The 14,704-nt window shown below is 39.2% G+C and overlaps 1 protein-coding gene across 2 annotated transcripts in view; it reads left to right on the top strand.

The window, feature by feature from the left end:
* The window catches only part of TGFB2 (transforming growth factor beta 2), a 67,809-nt gene extending 53,410 nt beyond the window's left edge, over window positions 1-14,399 (top strand). For both annotated transcript variants that reach the window (XM_054063447.1, XM_009567189.2), the window contains 5 exons: window positions 5,416-5,548; window positions 5,663-5,773; window positions 8,063-8,237; window positions 8,810-8,963; window positions 10,869-14,399. In XM_054063447.1, coding sequence (XP_053919422.1) covers window positions 5,416-5,548; window positions 5,663-5,773; window positions 8,063-8,237; window positions 8,810-8,963; window positions 10,869-11,027 — 732 coding nt within the window. In that variant the 3' untranslated portion in view covers window positions 11,028-14,399. The remainder of the gene's footprint in view (window positions 1-5,415; window positions 5,549-5,662; window positions 5,774-8,062; window positions 8,238-8,809; window positions 8,964-10,868) is intronic.
* The last annotated feature ends 305 nt before the right edge of the window (window positions 14,400-14,704 follow it).

Genomic DNA, 14,704 nt, shown 5'->3' with positions numbered 1-14,704 from the left:
GTCATTGATGCATCAGCCTGTGTATCATCACTGCCGAACCACATTGAGTTTTTTATTTGTGTGTTTGCTTGCTGGGGAGGTGATGAATTTATTAGCCAAAACTGTTCCACTGTAAATTGCACTTAATTGTAATTTCCTTATTCTTCTGCATATAACTGTAGTAATTATAGGAGACTAGAAGTAGTTATTGTCCAGACCATCAAATCTGAAATACACTAAGCAAGTTGTTGGTCTGGAGCTCTCATTATTTGTAAGAACCAGTGTGTCTTTCTGTTAGTTTTTTTCTTTTCATGTTTGTCATGAGTCATGAAGTCAGGCTGTTCTGGCGTCTAGTCTCAGTGGTTATTGTCTAGAATATATACACCAACGTGTTCATTCAGTTATTCCTTGCTTTAGCTGCCTTTATATATGAGACAGAGAGTAGGCAAAGGAAAATTTGAGCAAAATAGTTATGTTTCTATTAACAGAATCTTGGGGTTTAGAGGTTTTTTGGTTTTGGAGCAGTATAATTACACTGATGGTGAATGCTGCTGCTGTGCTTGTATCAGCCTCTGATATGCCGTGTTTTTTAAGGAAGCCATGTTTCTGCTAGTTATGCAAACATTCTGCTTTGTTTGTTACCATGAATTATATAGTGTTCAAACTGCACTTCACAGTTCATAAAATACATGCTAAGACAATCCTTGTCTTTATTTTTATACTCAAAACTGTATATTAGTTACTTGGGAGCATAAACACGTGCATAGAAATAAACAGTTTCATTCTCCAGTACATTAATGAAGATTTTGGCTACTTGATACTTAAATCTTAAAAAAAAATATATATCAGTTGATACTCTCCATTTGATCTGAAAAACAAGCATAGCAGGTGGAGGAAGCGGTTTAGAGATCATTGTTTTCTGGAAACTCTCTTGTCCATTCTTCTGAAACCAGTTTGTGACAAAACTAAACCTTTTCACTGCTGAATGCATGGTGGTTTGAGATAGGCTTCCAAGACTGCATCGTGGTCCAGCTTCCTCTAACACAAGTGGAGGACAAATCCCTGCCAGCAGAGCATAGGGTCTCTCCCTGAAGTCTGAGCAGAATGTCTTTGCAAAAGGGCAGGCTTCAACAGGATTTATAAAACAGCAGAAATCTGGCAGGCCTGATGAGGCTGGCATGTGAGTGTTGTCATCCCAGGGAACCCCAAGTCGGCTTCCTAAACATGTGTAGCTGTGCAAGCAAGAACAATGCTTTGTTTGCATCTGTCTGCTTCATGAGCCCTTTCCTGCAATTAACTGCAATATTCGTATATTCATGTGTTTGTTTTGCCTTAGTCTGCTGGCAGTAGCTGCATGTATGTGATATCTAGAGATCCATCATGGGTAGTTGTAAGATAATTTATTCCCCAGGTGTTTATGAGAAGAGTCAGAATAGAAGAAAATCGGACGAGGGGAAGGTTAGCAGTGCCCTTGGAAAATGATAGCTAGAAGGCAGGGCTCAAATGTGCAAGATACTTTGTCAACAAGGGATTTACAAGCGTTTTAACTGTTTACTCTCCCGTGACTTCTGCCTATTCAGCTCATCCCCACATTATGTGGCCATGTGCATTTGTTCCCCATGTAATGTAATACCTTATTAGAAAAGGCAGTATTTTATTATCACTCTCTTGAAAGTGAGACCAAATAAACAGATATGTCTTGAAGAACATTCCCATGTTTAGAACCTGCAGAGATTTTGCACAACCTGATTTTTGAGATTTTTGATTTTGAGCTTTCACTCATGTGTATGTGAAGACGTGCGTGCTCACACCTGCATGCATGCAGTTGTGCATTGTCAGCTACTTGTGCGTGCAGGTGTTTAAATGTGTCACTGGTGAGTGAATGAGGTTGTGTGGGTGGAAACTGTCTTCTACTCATGCAAATGATTGAACCTGTCATCTCTACATGCAGGTGGTGATGTACAGCACTCCCCCACTGCGAAAGCTCTAGCCATCCATGTCATGACCCATTGACATACCAAAATCTGTCTGCCTCTTTAAAAGGGAGCATCTGGACAAGGTGCCAGAAGGAAATTAGAAAGGATTAAAGGGGAAGTTTAAATTAATCTTCCTTCTCTCATTTTTAATTTTCTTGTCTTCTGTTAGTAATTCTAGTGCACTGAAAACTCTTATGCACAAAGGCCTTCTACTTTTAAGGCCTGCATTAAGGTCCTGCAGATACAAGTTGTGCAGTTAACATTTCTGATAACTGTGTTTGATGTGGTTGCAATGGGCTAAGTATAAAGGTAAGACAGTGCTTATAGGCAAGGCAAGGCAACGTTTATAGGTTGAGGTGTAATATTTCTTCTAAGACCAATCAGTATAGTTGGAAGAAGTAGAAAAGCTTTCAAGCACAAAAGCTGCAAGGCCCCAAAAAGGCTTTTCTTCTTTTTGCAACAGAACTAGTTGATCTAGGAGGAAGAAAGCGTAGGAAGTACTGAGAGAAGTTTTTCAATGGGAATGTAGGCTTGAGGGTGGAAGAAAAAGCTATGTTCCTCATGAGGAAGGTTAGACTGGAACTATAGTGCAAAGAAGCAAACCAAAGGGGGAAAGTGGCAGAGAAACCCTAAAATGCTTGTCTCTTGTTATAATATCTGGAAGACTCATTTGAAAACATATTGTAGCTGTAAAAATTTCTGATTGATTCCTACAAAGAAGCCACTTTGTTTACCACCGTGTGGAGCGGAATGGCTTCAGTGTGGATGGAAACACCATGCAGTGTAGGAAAAGAAGAGTCCTTCATCGGGTTATTTTGTGGGAGGAAGTAGGCTGAGGATTCAGCCCACAGGGTTTTATCATCCATCAGCTTTCCACACATCAATGATGTAACCAAAACAAAAAGGGAAAACTGGAAATGGTGGCACTAGAAGATCGTTTATGCTGACAAACAAGCCGGTTGTTGAGATTATACATCACCCTAATACTATGAAGATACTTCACCTACGAGAAGGAGATTGAATCAGACGTGCTTATCACTTAAAAGCCTTTCACTGAAGAACCATTACTGCCCATTATATCAGTTGTGAAAATCATGCCGTACTTCGTTGGTGACTTTTTAGGTCATTCTTTGTAATTTTCCTCCTGATGCAGCATAAACAACAGGGAGAGAAGCTGTAGGTTTCAGATATGAGAGATGGTATGGCTAATATCTAGCTCTTCTGATCTGGTGTCCATCATGTCCCACGGTGTCCTACAGTTTTGAAACCTTTTCTTGTCCTACCTTTCAATCAACCTTTTCTTGTCATTCAGTTCATCATTGATCATGGATGTTCTTTGTACCATTGGATACATGCAGTGATGATTTCTTTTACTTTTACAAATGCCTTTCATGCCAGGTACACATTGCCAACCCTCAGGTTTATCTTTCGGTAGCAATAGGGTTGGGATAAAGACATTTTATTTTGGATACCAAGGCACAGCTGAGGCTTCAGAACACATCTAAGACCAATTATAGTTAATATCAGGAGATTGCTTTGGGCACATTTCTCACTTTTAGATCTTTACATCACTGCCAAAACTGAAGTATGCAGTCTTTGGAAAGACATGAGTGTGCAGAAAGGAAGAGAAATGAGCCAAGTTCTTGTATCCCATTTGCTTCTCCCCTACCCCCACCCCAGTGCATCTTTGCAGAATGACAGCTGCATTACATCCTCAGAAACACTTGAGTTGACCTGATAAAGACCAAAGGGAAGGCAAAGTTATACGTCTCTGGGACTTTCCCAGCATTGATTACTGATTCTCTCATCCCTCTGACACTTCTGAGCAATGGTAGTCCCCTTGCTGCTGCCAGACTCTCTGTAAACAGCTGTTCAAACACTTTGTTTGAAGGTTGCATTCTAAAAAGGGATCCTAATGTTGAATATTTGAGTGCCCTCGCTTTCTACTGGAGAACTCAGCATCGCCTGCTAGGGGTGCATGGTAGTTTTCTGGACCTGGACCAACATTTTCTCGTGTCATTTTTTACTAAATATGTTGATCAGAAAGAAAGCAAAGAGTCATGCTGCTGTTCTTCACATAAGACAAATGTTATTGTGGAAACTGCACTGTTGGCCTTAGAAAGGTCCATCACTCCCTTGAAATAAATAGGGAGACTCTACATAATGGACAGAATGTGGCCTTTTCAAGCCTACTTTTCTGTTTAATTATGAAAAGCCTGATTTTATCATGATATAATTTCATACCTCTTTTGAAACATTTTTCTTGACATGTATTATGCAGTGTCACTTTAGTTTTATTCCGGCAGTGTTTGCTAAATGTCAGGTTGGTCTGGGCTGAGAAAACAGGAGGAAACAATGGGATGTTGTCAGTTATTCATTTGGAAATGGACTTGGATGGTTAAATAGAGGAAGAAACCAAAACAATATATGAAGTCACACTGCTGCCCTGCCAAAAGTTGCAAAATGGTGCTGTGTTGTGGTATATTGATTGGGGTTGTCTTAATGTTGCATGGTATTCCAGCTTCCTGAGTCACAAAACTATCAGCATAGTAATAACCAGGAAACCAGAAACCTATTAGCAGCCAGAAGTCTGGTTGTTTTCATCCTAGAGTTAGGGTAAATTGTAGCAAGCTATGCTTGTGTGGGAAGGCGGTCATTGAATTGTTTAGATAAGAGGAAGACTGTGGGCACTTGAAATTCTGGGCATGTGCTGCTGTGTCTTGAAAGGGAGGGTCTAGAGTTCCTCTTGTACAGGTATTTTTTTATTGCATGTCCAGTAGCAAGCTTTGCTGGAACTTTTGACACAAATACAAATACAGCTGGCGTTAGAGATTGGATGGAAGCAGCATCACCTCTTGCACAAATTCGTGTGTGGCCACGTTTCGCATCTAGCTGTCTCTACATGCCTGCAGGTTACCTGTATGGACAATAACATTTTTTCTGTTTAATGTACATCCATTTCCTGAAGTCAGAGGGAAAGCTGCAAGCATTAATAAGGCAATATCATAAAGATTAGTTATGGGTGAGCAGTATATCTTCAGTGGACAGACTATATTTTACAGGCTTTAATTTAGCATCTTATCTACCAGTGTAAGTATTACTGAAGAAGATAAAATAGCCTTTTTTTGATATTCAGGTTATTCTGATCTCTTGACCACTTGTGTTGCAGTACAAATTTTTTGGGTTGTTTTTCTGCGTGATTTCTCTTAGGAAGAACTATGTGATGGCATGTTTTGCTTGGGAGCATAAGCTGATTTCATTAGGGTGTTTTTGTATTGCCTTCCTCTCCCTGCACACCTTAAAAAAATTCTTTCTGAAAATATACTTAAATATACATCTGCTGCATCGAAGTTTGAGCTGTGATAGTTCCTTCTGCTCTTTTGTAATGTTGATGTCCCATTTTAGTAAAAAAACAGGTAAATGTTAACTTGTAGGCAATCATATTTTTTATTTCTTGTAGGTTCTAAAATCTAAAGAATTATCATCACCAGGACAGCGCTACATTGACAGCAAAGTAGTTAAAACAAGAGCTGAAGGAGAATGGTTGTCTTTTGATGTCACTGAGGCTGTACATGAGTGGCTCCATCACAGAGGTGACAACAAGTGCCCTTTGCCTTCAGTCCTGCCCCAGCTGCTCCTCCATTAACTCAGCAGTATTTCAGGGTCGTTCCACGTGTAAAATTCAACTCCACTTCTATGTTTTTCAGACAGGAACCTTGGATTTAAGATAAGCTTACATTGTCCGTGCTGCACCTTTGTGCCTTCCAATAATTATATCATCCCAAATAAAAGTGAGGAGCTTGAAGCAAGATTTGCAGGTAATGAAAGAAAAAAACTTCTAAAAATATATTGGTACTTATCAGCATTCAGCTGATTGAAAACTTGCTCATTTGAGAATCTAGATTCTCAGATGATAGGAAATGGTATTGAAGACACAAGGGTAAAACTGTATCAGCCAAATTATTCCAGCACTATATGGCATGAATAAGCTGTCTTTATTCCAGCATGCAGCTCTGATGCCCTTAAGTGTCTGTGTTACAATTTGCACCATGAGATATACATACAAATTTGGATGTGGGAAAGACTGATGCACAGTAGACCATCGATAGTTTAATAGTCATGAGAAAACTTGCTGAATGTTTTCAAAATAAACCCTTTGACTGCTGTCCATTGTAGCACTGCAATGGTTCAGGCTCAGTAGAAAAGGCCACTGCTGGAAGGTCAAATTAGGATGATGTTTGGCTCACATGAAAACTGCTTGCATGTGAGCATGGTACATTTTATGAGTGTTAAACAATAGTCACAGAAAATTTCCAAAGTACAGGTAAGGTAACAGTTGGCCGCTTTGCTTACAGAAGCACAGTCCTTTGTCCTCACTGAGTGAAGGGGGACCCAGTCTTTGTAAGTACCTGCCCGCATACTTCCAGCTCTTCAGGCACATGAAATAGCTCCAGCTCCTTTTTTAATTTTTTTCCTGGTCATATCAGTAATATTTTGAATTACTCTAAGTAATGGTACCATTTGCTTTGGGAAGAGCTGAGCAATAGGTGCCAGACTTGTATAAATGTCCTACAGTGTTTTGCTGCCAGTACATTGTGGGGTGAAGAAACAGGAGTGGTGTGCCTGTCTATATGTTTCTACTTCCAGCAGTGGAAGTCTGATTCTCAGATGAGGTCAACAGAGCTATATTGGTTAACGTTGATTATCAATATATACATACACACACACACTGGCATGTAGAATTTATTGTAATATATTTGTATATCAGTTACACAAAGTACTTTTTATGCTGACAGCTTGGTAAAAACTTAAAGATTAGATTAAATGGGCATTAAAAAATAAACTTTGTAGTTAGAGTTATATATATATGTGCTTATGGACAGCAGGCAAGGTGATACAGAGTAAATGTATCAAGGCCACGTAAGCTCCATTGTGGTTTTAAGCCATTCAAGTTTGTGTTTCAAAAAGGATAATGTTATTTAATTGACTATGGTATAGTTATTAGCCACCGGTATATATAAGACTATGGCTATATTAGAACAAACACAAATTCTGTTTATACAATTCTCATTTATTAAAGTGTATCATTATTTGGTTCCTTTGTTTTCCAAGGATTTGGCTATATTCCTTGTTAAGTATTAAGTTTCTTTAACCATTGTTTCACTGCTTTATAATTTTTTCTGTAAGTAAAATATATATACTATACATGTAGTATATATGACTAGCGTCATTGTGTGTATTTAAAAAAATGTTGGTATGATATTTGATCACTGCAATTGCAAATGTTACAAAAAGAAAAGTGTATCTTTTTAGGTGGTATTATCTGGTTCAGGAGGTTAATTTTCAAAAGGATCTTAGAAACAGGCATAACATGAGCTGTTTGGACTCCTAGGAAAGGAGTCCTAAGTCTTTTGCCTGTGCTATTGCTATGATAAAAAGCTATTAAGGGAGTTAGTGTTTCAAGAGAAAATACCAAATGTGAGGTCATTGAGTGCCACGTAAATAAGAAATATTTTAATCAATGCCTTTGGCATGAAAAAGCAGGAACTAGAATAACTGACTTTCTGGGAAAAATTAGCAGATATGTTGGCAATGGGAGATAGAGAACTTATAAATGTCAAAAGAGATAAATGTGATAGAGAAAACTCATGAAATGGAAGCAAGGAGTAGAAATGCAGGTGAAGTATCCAGAGCAGCTTTAATAGTCTTACAAGGTTTTCAAATGTTCATAACCGTTAAAAGATGTGAATACTGCCCTAAGAGAAGTGAAAAAAGCGTCACTGCTTGGGGCATTTGAAAGTAAGCATGCAGATGCAGTGGCTGAAGCAATCTTTTCTGTTACTCATTTCAACAGTTCCAGTAAATGTACTGAAATGACATAAATGGCTGTGAAAGGGGCAAGGGGAGGCTTGATAAAATAGATAACATGAGAGCGGTGAATATCTTAGGGATTTGGGGTTGAAATTTGCCCCCACTTCCTCAGTATACATGCTCAGCTGACACTGTCATTCCTCAGTTTCTGAGAGATTTTTTTTTAAAGAGATGGTTTATTTAATTTGTGAAGAAAAAACAACACAATGTTTATCACCAAAATGTATTTTTTAAAGGTATTGATGACTACACATATTCCAGTGGTGATGTGAAAGCTTTAAAGTCCAATAGGAAAAAATACGGTGGGAAGACCCCACATCTTCTGCTAATGTTATTACCCTCCTACAGACTTGAGTCGCAACAGCCCAGTCGGCGGAAGAAGCGTGCTCTAGATGCTGCCTATTGTTTTAGGTAATTATGCATCTACATTTAGTATACTTACATAGTAGTACCTGTCTATGAGGTGTAATGCAGTTGCTTATCATATTTCTTCACAGCTGGCATTTACACAGCACACAGACCCTCATTTGCAGACCCATGGGGTCTGTGTGCAGTAGTTATCTGCCCAGCAGTCTCCAATCCCGCAGAGACAGTGACAGATGAGGAAGGCTGTGGCCTTAGAAAGCAGAGGCTGAGTTCCATTTGGGATGATTCCCAAACCCATCAGCCCCATAATTACAGCAAAATTATCTCTTCCACTTTGCTTATCTACTCAGAGATGCCACTCAGTAGGATCTGGAGAAAATACTTACTCGGCCTCCAGGGAAACTGTTAGCTTTGTCTGTATAAACAGGTCCTGCCATGTCTAAGCACCTAATTTCAGTTACAGTATAATCTATTGGTGATGTGATTTGGTTGTGAATTTTTGGGACTCAGACCTTCCTCCCTGTAAAGCATCATTCAGGGAGCAAGCAGATGGATTATTTTTATTCCCTGTTTTGTCTTTATTATAACCAGTGTGTCATCTGTATTCTGTTTCCCAGAAATGTGCAGGATAATTGCTGTCTGCGTCCACTTTATATTGACTTCAAGAGGGATCTTGGCTGGAAATGGATTCATGAACCTAAAGGATATCATGCTAATTTCTGTGCAGGAGCCTGCCCATATTTATGGAGCTCAGATACTCAGCACAGCAGAGTAAGTAATGATCTTGCTAATTTTCAGCTTGTATTTTATAACTGCAGGGTGAAATATGTTTCTGGGGCCGACATCAATACCAATGCCTAAAGCTTCTAATAATTATCTCAATAACTAAAGATGATGAAATGTGGCCCTATAGAGGGACTCGCACATGGTCTTAAAGTAGTGTTGAAGGAGTAGGAATGTATTGGCCCAGAGATTTTTTTTTAATGTGTTCCTCAGTATGACAGATGGATGGATGGATGGATCAAATGCTCATGGTGAGTATGAGAGTGATGTAGCTTTGGGAGGCTGCCTGGAAGGGACCTTTCATTATAGAGCATGAGTGAGAGATGGCATGGTCAGTCAGCAAAGGCACTGAGAGAGGCACTATCAGAGTAACAAAAGGCCTGAGTCATACCACCTAATTATCACCTACTTCTGTGATCTGCCATTTTTCGTTGATACTGATACACTACCATGCTGAATTTCATGAAAATGTACTGATAGATGTGCTTCTTTCCAAAAGATTCATTTATTCTTGGTACTTTGAAAATTTATGTGTGAAGGAGGAACCTTGTGTCTGGAGGGCCGAAGAACTGATAGTTATCTGAGATGGCACTTTTTATTTTAGAGATTAGTTGTGGCATTATAGCCGACTGCCTTAGGATGAGTAGTAGTCTGTTGTGAAGTACTTATTTCTCTCAGCTGTCAATAAGGATATCTAGACAGTAAATGCAAGAGGCAGGCATTTGCATCGCAGTTGTCATGAAGTAAGAATTTCACCCTCAGGTCCATACTGAGAATGATGTCTCTCCTTTTTCAAGCCTCCCTTAAAATACCAGATATACCAGATAGACATCAGCCAGCAAGGAGAATTATTCATATCCAGGGGGAAGCTTGCTTTGCCTTTGCTCTGTAAAGCCATGATAGCGTATTCTTCCTGAACTTACAGACCCAGGTATAGATATTCTTCACAGTTGTCACTGGCTGTGGCGTTGTACTATTAGCAATGTCAGCAGGCAGAGATATAAATAAGGTAAGTGTGTTTCCATGCTGGTATGGAGTAGTAGTGTACACAGTTTGGAACAGCACTTGTTTTTAAAGGAAAGGAAGAATAACTGTCATGGTCACAAATATGTGGTTTGGATAGTTGCCCAAGGAGTCAGAAGTTGCTTAATAAAGTAGTTAGTGTTGCTGTCCTGAACAGATCGTCTGTGTCTCTGAGCTGCAAATGTTGTGTTGAAGTTCTAGGAAAAGGTCACTTGGTGTTTGGCTAACACATTAATGGCATCCTCAGAAATACCTATGCATCATCAGTGGGTAGCCCTACATACTTCCCTTGCAGAGAACCATGCATATGAATCCAATGTGACATAAAACATCAGTGCTGCTAACTTCACCGCAGCTGATTCTCAACAGGAGTAGCTGCTGCTTGAGTCCTGGTGCTTGCAGGGTGGCATTAATGGACTTAGTAAAATGTAGCGAGGGAGGAAAGGCAGAAGAGTGTTCATGCACTGAAAGACTGTTTTCTCCCTTTGGTGCACGTGTAAAGCCAAAATCCTGTAACAGCAAATGACAATCTGACCACATAGATCAAAACCTTTCCATTTCTTCTTTCCATATCAATACAGGGCGCACGTTGATTTAAAGGGCTATGCTTTCAAGGCAGGCTACAGGCAACTATCTGTTTTGAGATGCGAGACTGTGTGGATAAAACCTTAAGGAACTCAGGCAGATCGTGTCACGAGATTGAACTGGAGAAGCATAAAAAATATTAAAATCCAGGAATCTTCATACTGCTTTTAGTGGGCTTTCTCTCAGGCGCTGTGGGAGGAAGCGATGCAGAAAGGAATTTGCTCTGCAATGGCAGGAAGGCAGAGGTAGCTGACTTAATCTCCCTTTTTTCCTTTCTCCTTCTAGGTACTCAGCTTGTATAACACCATAAATCCAGAAGCTTCTGCTTCTCCATGCTGCGTGTCCCAGGATTTGGAACCCCTCACCATCCTCTACTACATTGGCAAAACACCCAAAATTGAACAGCTGTCCAACATGATTGTAAAGTCTTGCAAGTGCAGCTAAAGGATACCCCTGAAACATCATGACATGTGTCTATTAAAAAAAATAAACAAGGAAAAAAACAAAGAGAGAGTGAGAAGGAAAGAAAGAAAACTGAAAATCCAGGTTCATCAGTGTTAAAAGAATAAAAAAGAAAAAAAGAAAAGTGGTACTAGCCTGAACTGTTTGAAAGTTTGGTTTGTTTTGTTTTTTTTTTTAAACTGGCATCTGAAGCAAAACATTGAAGGCCTTTATCCTACATTTCACCTAAACGTAGTGTGAGATAGACAAGAAGCAAAGTTAAAGGAAAAAAAAGCCTTTTAAAAAATAAACACTGGAAGAAATTTGTTAGTGTTACTATGTGAAAGGAAAGAAACAGGAAAATCCCATGAAGTGGAGTTGCTGTAACTGTCCGGTGCCTTACTTGATCTCTCTGTATTGTTATGCAATAGGCATCCTACCCATTCCTCTTAGTTGTAGAGTTAACAGTGCATTATTTATTTGTGTGTGAAAACTATCAAATGAACATTTCTGTATTGCCATTGGAAAAAAGAAAAACAGCCAATGTGGACAAAGTGGAGACCAAATAAGCTGCCAGAAATACATATAAAACCTGAAGGAAGACAAGCTCAAAAGAATCAGAAAAGTAATGATTAGTTTAGTTTGATTAAAATAGAAATCAGTTATTACATTATTGAGAAACTCTGCCTTTAAAATACCTTATTTTTCATGCCAGCTGCCTAGAGAGGCTTCTTGTAAGGTCTCAAACCCTTGTTTTAAATACTGAATAATTTACTAATAAAGGACACTCTGTTTCAGTCTCAAAGACAAGTCTATAAGATTTTTTTTTTTTTTACTGTAAATGATTTAAAATGTCAGTTTAGTAAACCAGTGAAATATTTAACATGTACTGGTCTAATCTTCAGACCTTAATATGTTGCTGTATAGCTATGCTATGGGATTTTTTTTGTTCTTTTGGTATATGTAACCATACCTAGAGTATTAAAATAGGTGGGTAGTAAAAGCCAGCTTAATTGGAAACATATCTGTAGATTTCTATTTGTAAACTATTAAAAAAAATAAGTACTTTAATATGTAAATTTTCACCATATTTTTGTACTCTGTAATACTGTCAGCTCTCATGAGTTTGAATTTGAATTTGGGGCTCTTTGATCACTCAGAATCATGTGTTTCCCTCTAGCTGGCCAGTATGAATAGAGTCCCTATATTTTGACTTGCACTACAAATACATGTTTTGTCATATTTGCTATACATGTGCTTTGTATATTGTTCATCATTATGACATAAGCTACCTGACTCCATTTGTATTTCTGTTTTATAAAAAGGATAAATCAAAATGAACTCCCTGCCTCCTCCCCCCTCGGTCACCTCTGTTTGTAATGCTTGAATCGCAATGTGGTTTGGATTCCTAGACCTTTTTGTGCTTTGGGCTGTAAACATTTAAACAGATGGGCAGGGAGCAAGTTGTTGCAAGAAGAGTTGTCCCAGCCTGGCTGAGGCAAACCCTTGCAGAGAATGACATTCACCACTATGCAGAAGGCTGGTAGGAAGCATCTGCCATGGCAGTGCCCCAAGTGAGGCGTGCCTGAGATCACTTTGAGATCAGATGTCAGGTGTCAGTCTTGAACGCTGTGGGGGCTTGTCCCCACCGTTAGTCCATGAGACTGATCCTGCTACAGGTAACAGAGGTTTGCCTTTAAATTTCTCAGTGGCATGGCAGGCTCCTTTAGGCTATTGATGTGTGTGTAAGAACTTGCAGGATCAGACCCTTGATTTTTGTGAGTTTACGAATATTTTCTTTCAATTGAGTTTTATTTTGAAAAATAAAAAAGCAAAAAGGAACATGCGGTTCCTAGGATTTCACTGTTGTTACATGTTTAACTATTATAGAGGGAGTAAAAAAAGAAAGAATTAATTTCCCCATCATGTATTTAATTTTAAAAAAGCCCCAACCTACATTAGTGAAAAAATCGTGAAGGAGCGTTCAGTTCACTTCATATGATGAATGGTTTTGCATGGCAAAGCTGGAAAACTGTGTTAGAAACATACTACTTTGATGACAAGGACATTTTCTGGCATTGACCCAAGCGATGTCGGGAGGACGCTCCTGAACTTGGATGTTGTCAGCTTCAGTTTTAAGAACTGCAATTTCTTTGGCTTCAGCAGAACACCTGATGCAAAACTGAAGTACCGCAGCAGCTTGTACACATAGCTCCTCAGGACTTTAGTAGAGCCTGTGCTTATTGTCTAGGTGGAAATGTAACCCCACAGACGATCTAATCTCACCTGTTGACTCAGCACAGAGGGGGAGGTGTGTTAGACTTCTGGTTTATTTAGTGAGTTGAGATGAACAAGTGAAAAACCTGTCCTGCTAACACTTGCTTGAGCCAGACCTACTCCAGTGAGAAGATGCACTGAACTCAGTGAAACTCCTCAGGGTAGTAAATACTCTGGATTGTATTGTATACGGCAGCAAAATTAGTTTTATCAGGTTCAGTATAAGAACTGTATTTTTGTTGGTCAGGGAAGGAGACAGGATGAACACTTTTTAAAAAACTAACATTTTTGCAATTCTCTGCTGTGGAAATGCAGCTCAAAACTGCTTTTGAAGCTTTGAAAAAGGGGAATAGGAGATAGCATACTTGTCCAACCACACTCACTATGTGCTGGATGCAGCTGAAAGTTTTGGGTTGTATTTGGATTTTTTCTCTAAATTTAAGTATAAAAACTTATTAAGTTGTGACCCCAAGATCAAATCCTTTTTTTTTTTTTCTTTTTATTTTCCTCAAAATGCACTGATAGTATTTGAAATACTCTTTTATAGAGCTCCTACAATTTGTTTGTTTGTTTTTTTGTTTAGTAGGCATGTATTTCCCATTAATTACCAAGGATGTTAGGCCTGATCCTATACGTGCAGAACTCATGGGTGAAATTCCCCTCTATAAGAATGGGGTGTAATGTGAGTCCTAAGCACTGCTCAGGTCTGATGTAAATCCCTTCCGAATGATGTTTAGATGGGTCTGCAACAGCTGAAGGACTTCGTGCCAGAGGCTTTATCACAACGAGGTAATTGCCACTGACTGAGCAATGTCCCTGAGAACCAGTGGGAAGTGTTCAGCACCTTGAAAGATCAGACCCAAGGGGTTGACTGGGGCTGAGTGGGAATCTTAGCACTTAACTGGGTGGGATAGGACAGCATTTTTTATGTGTTTAGCATCAATACAATTGTATGATTGGCGTGGTTTAAAGGAGAAAAAAAAAAAGGAACTTAAAGGAAAGCTGTGTTGTACTTTGGTGATCGATTACTCTGTATTTTAACACATTGTATGTCTGTGGTGCTCTAGTGGTAAATAAATTATTTCAATTATGTGCTGGTGTTGCTTTCATATGGCGTAGGTGTTCTGGTGTAGGCAATTCTCAGCTCTGGCTCAGCTTAATCCCTGCAAAACCCAAATAAATGTGTGATTTTAGTGCGTGTTACCTTGATGCAGTCCAGTGCAGGCTGAGGTGATTTAACAGCCATTCAGGGTGAGCATGGATCATGTCTGCTCTGAAGATTGCTTTTCCCTCAGGCACTGCAGTACATATCTTAGCTTATAGATATGTGGCTTCTGGCTGACTGCTCTGAGCAGCAGCGCTGTGCCATGTGTGTACAGAGCAGGTACTGCTTTGGGCAGGAG

Source organism: Cuculus canorus, chromosome 3 (assembly GCF_017976375.1).
Source record: "Cuculus canorus isolate bCucCan1 chromosome 3, bCucCan1.pri, whole genome shotgun sequence".
Taxonomy (NCBI): Eukaryota; Metazoa; Chordata; class Aves; order Cuculiformes; family Cuculidae; genus Cuculus; species Cuculus canorus.
This window is presented reverse-complemented; position numbering and strand designations above follow the sequence as displayed.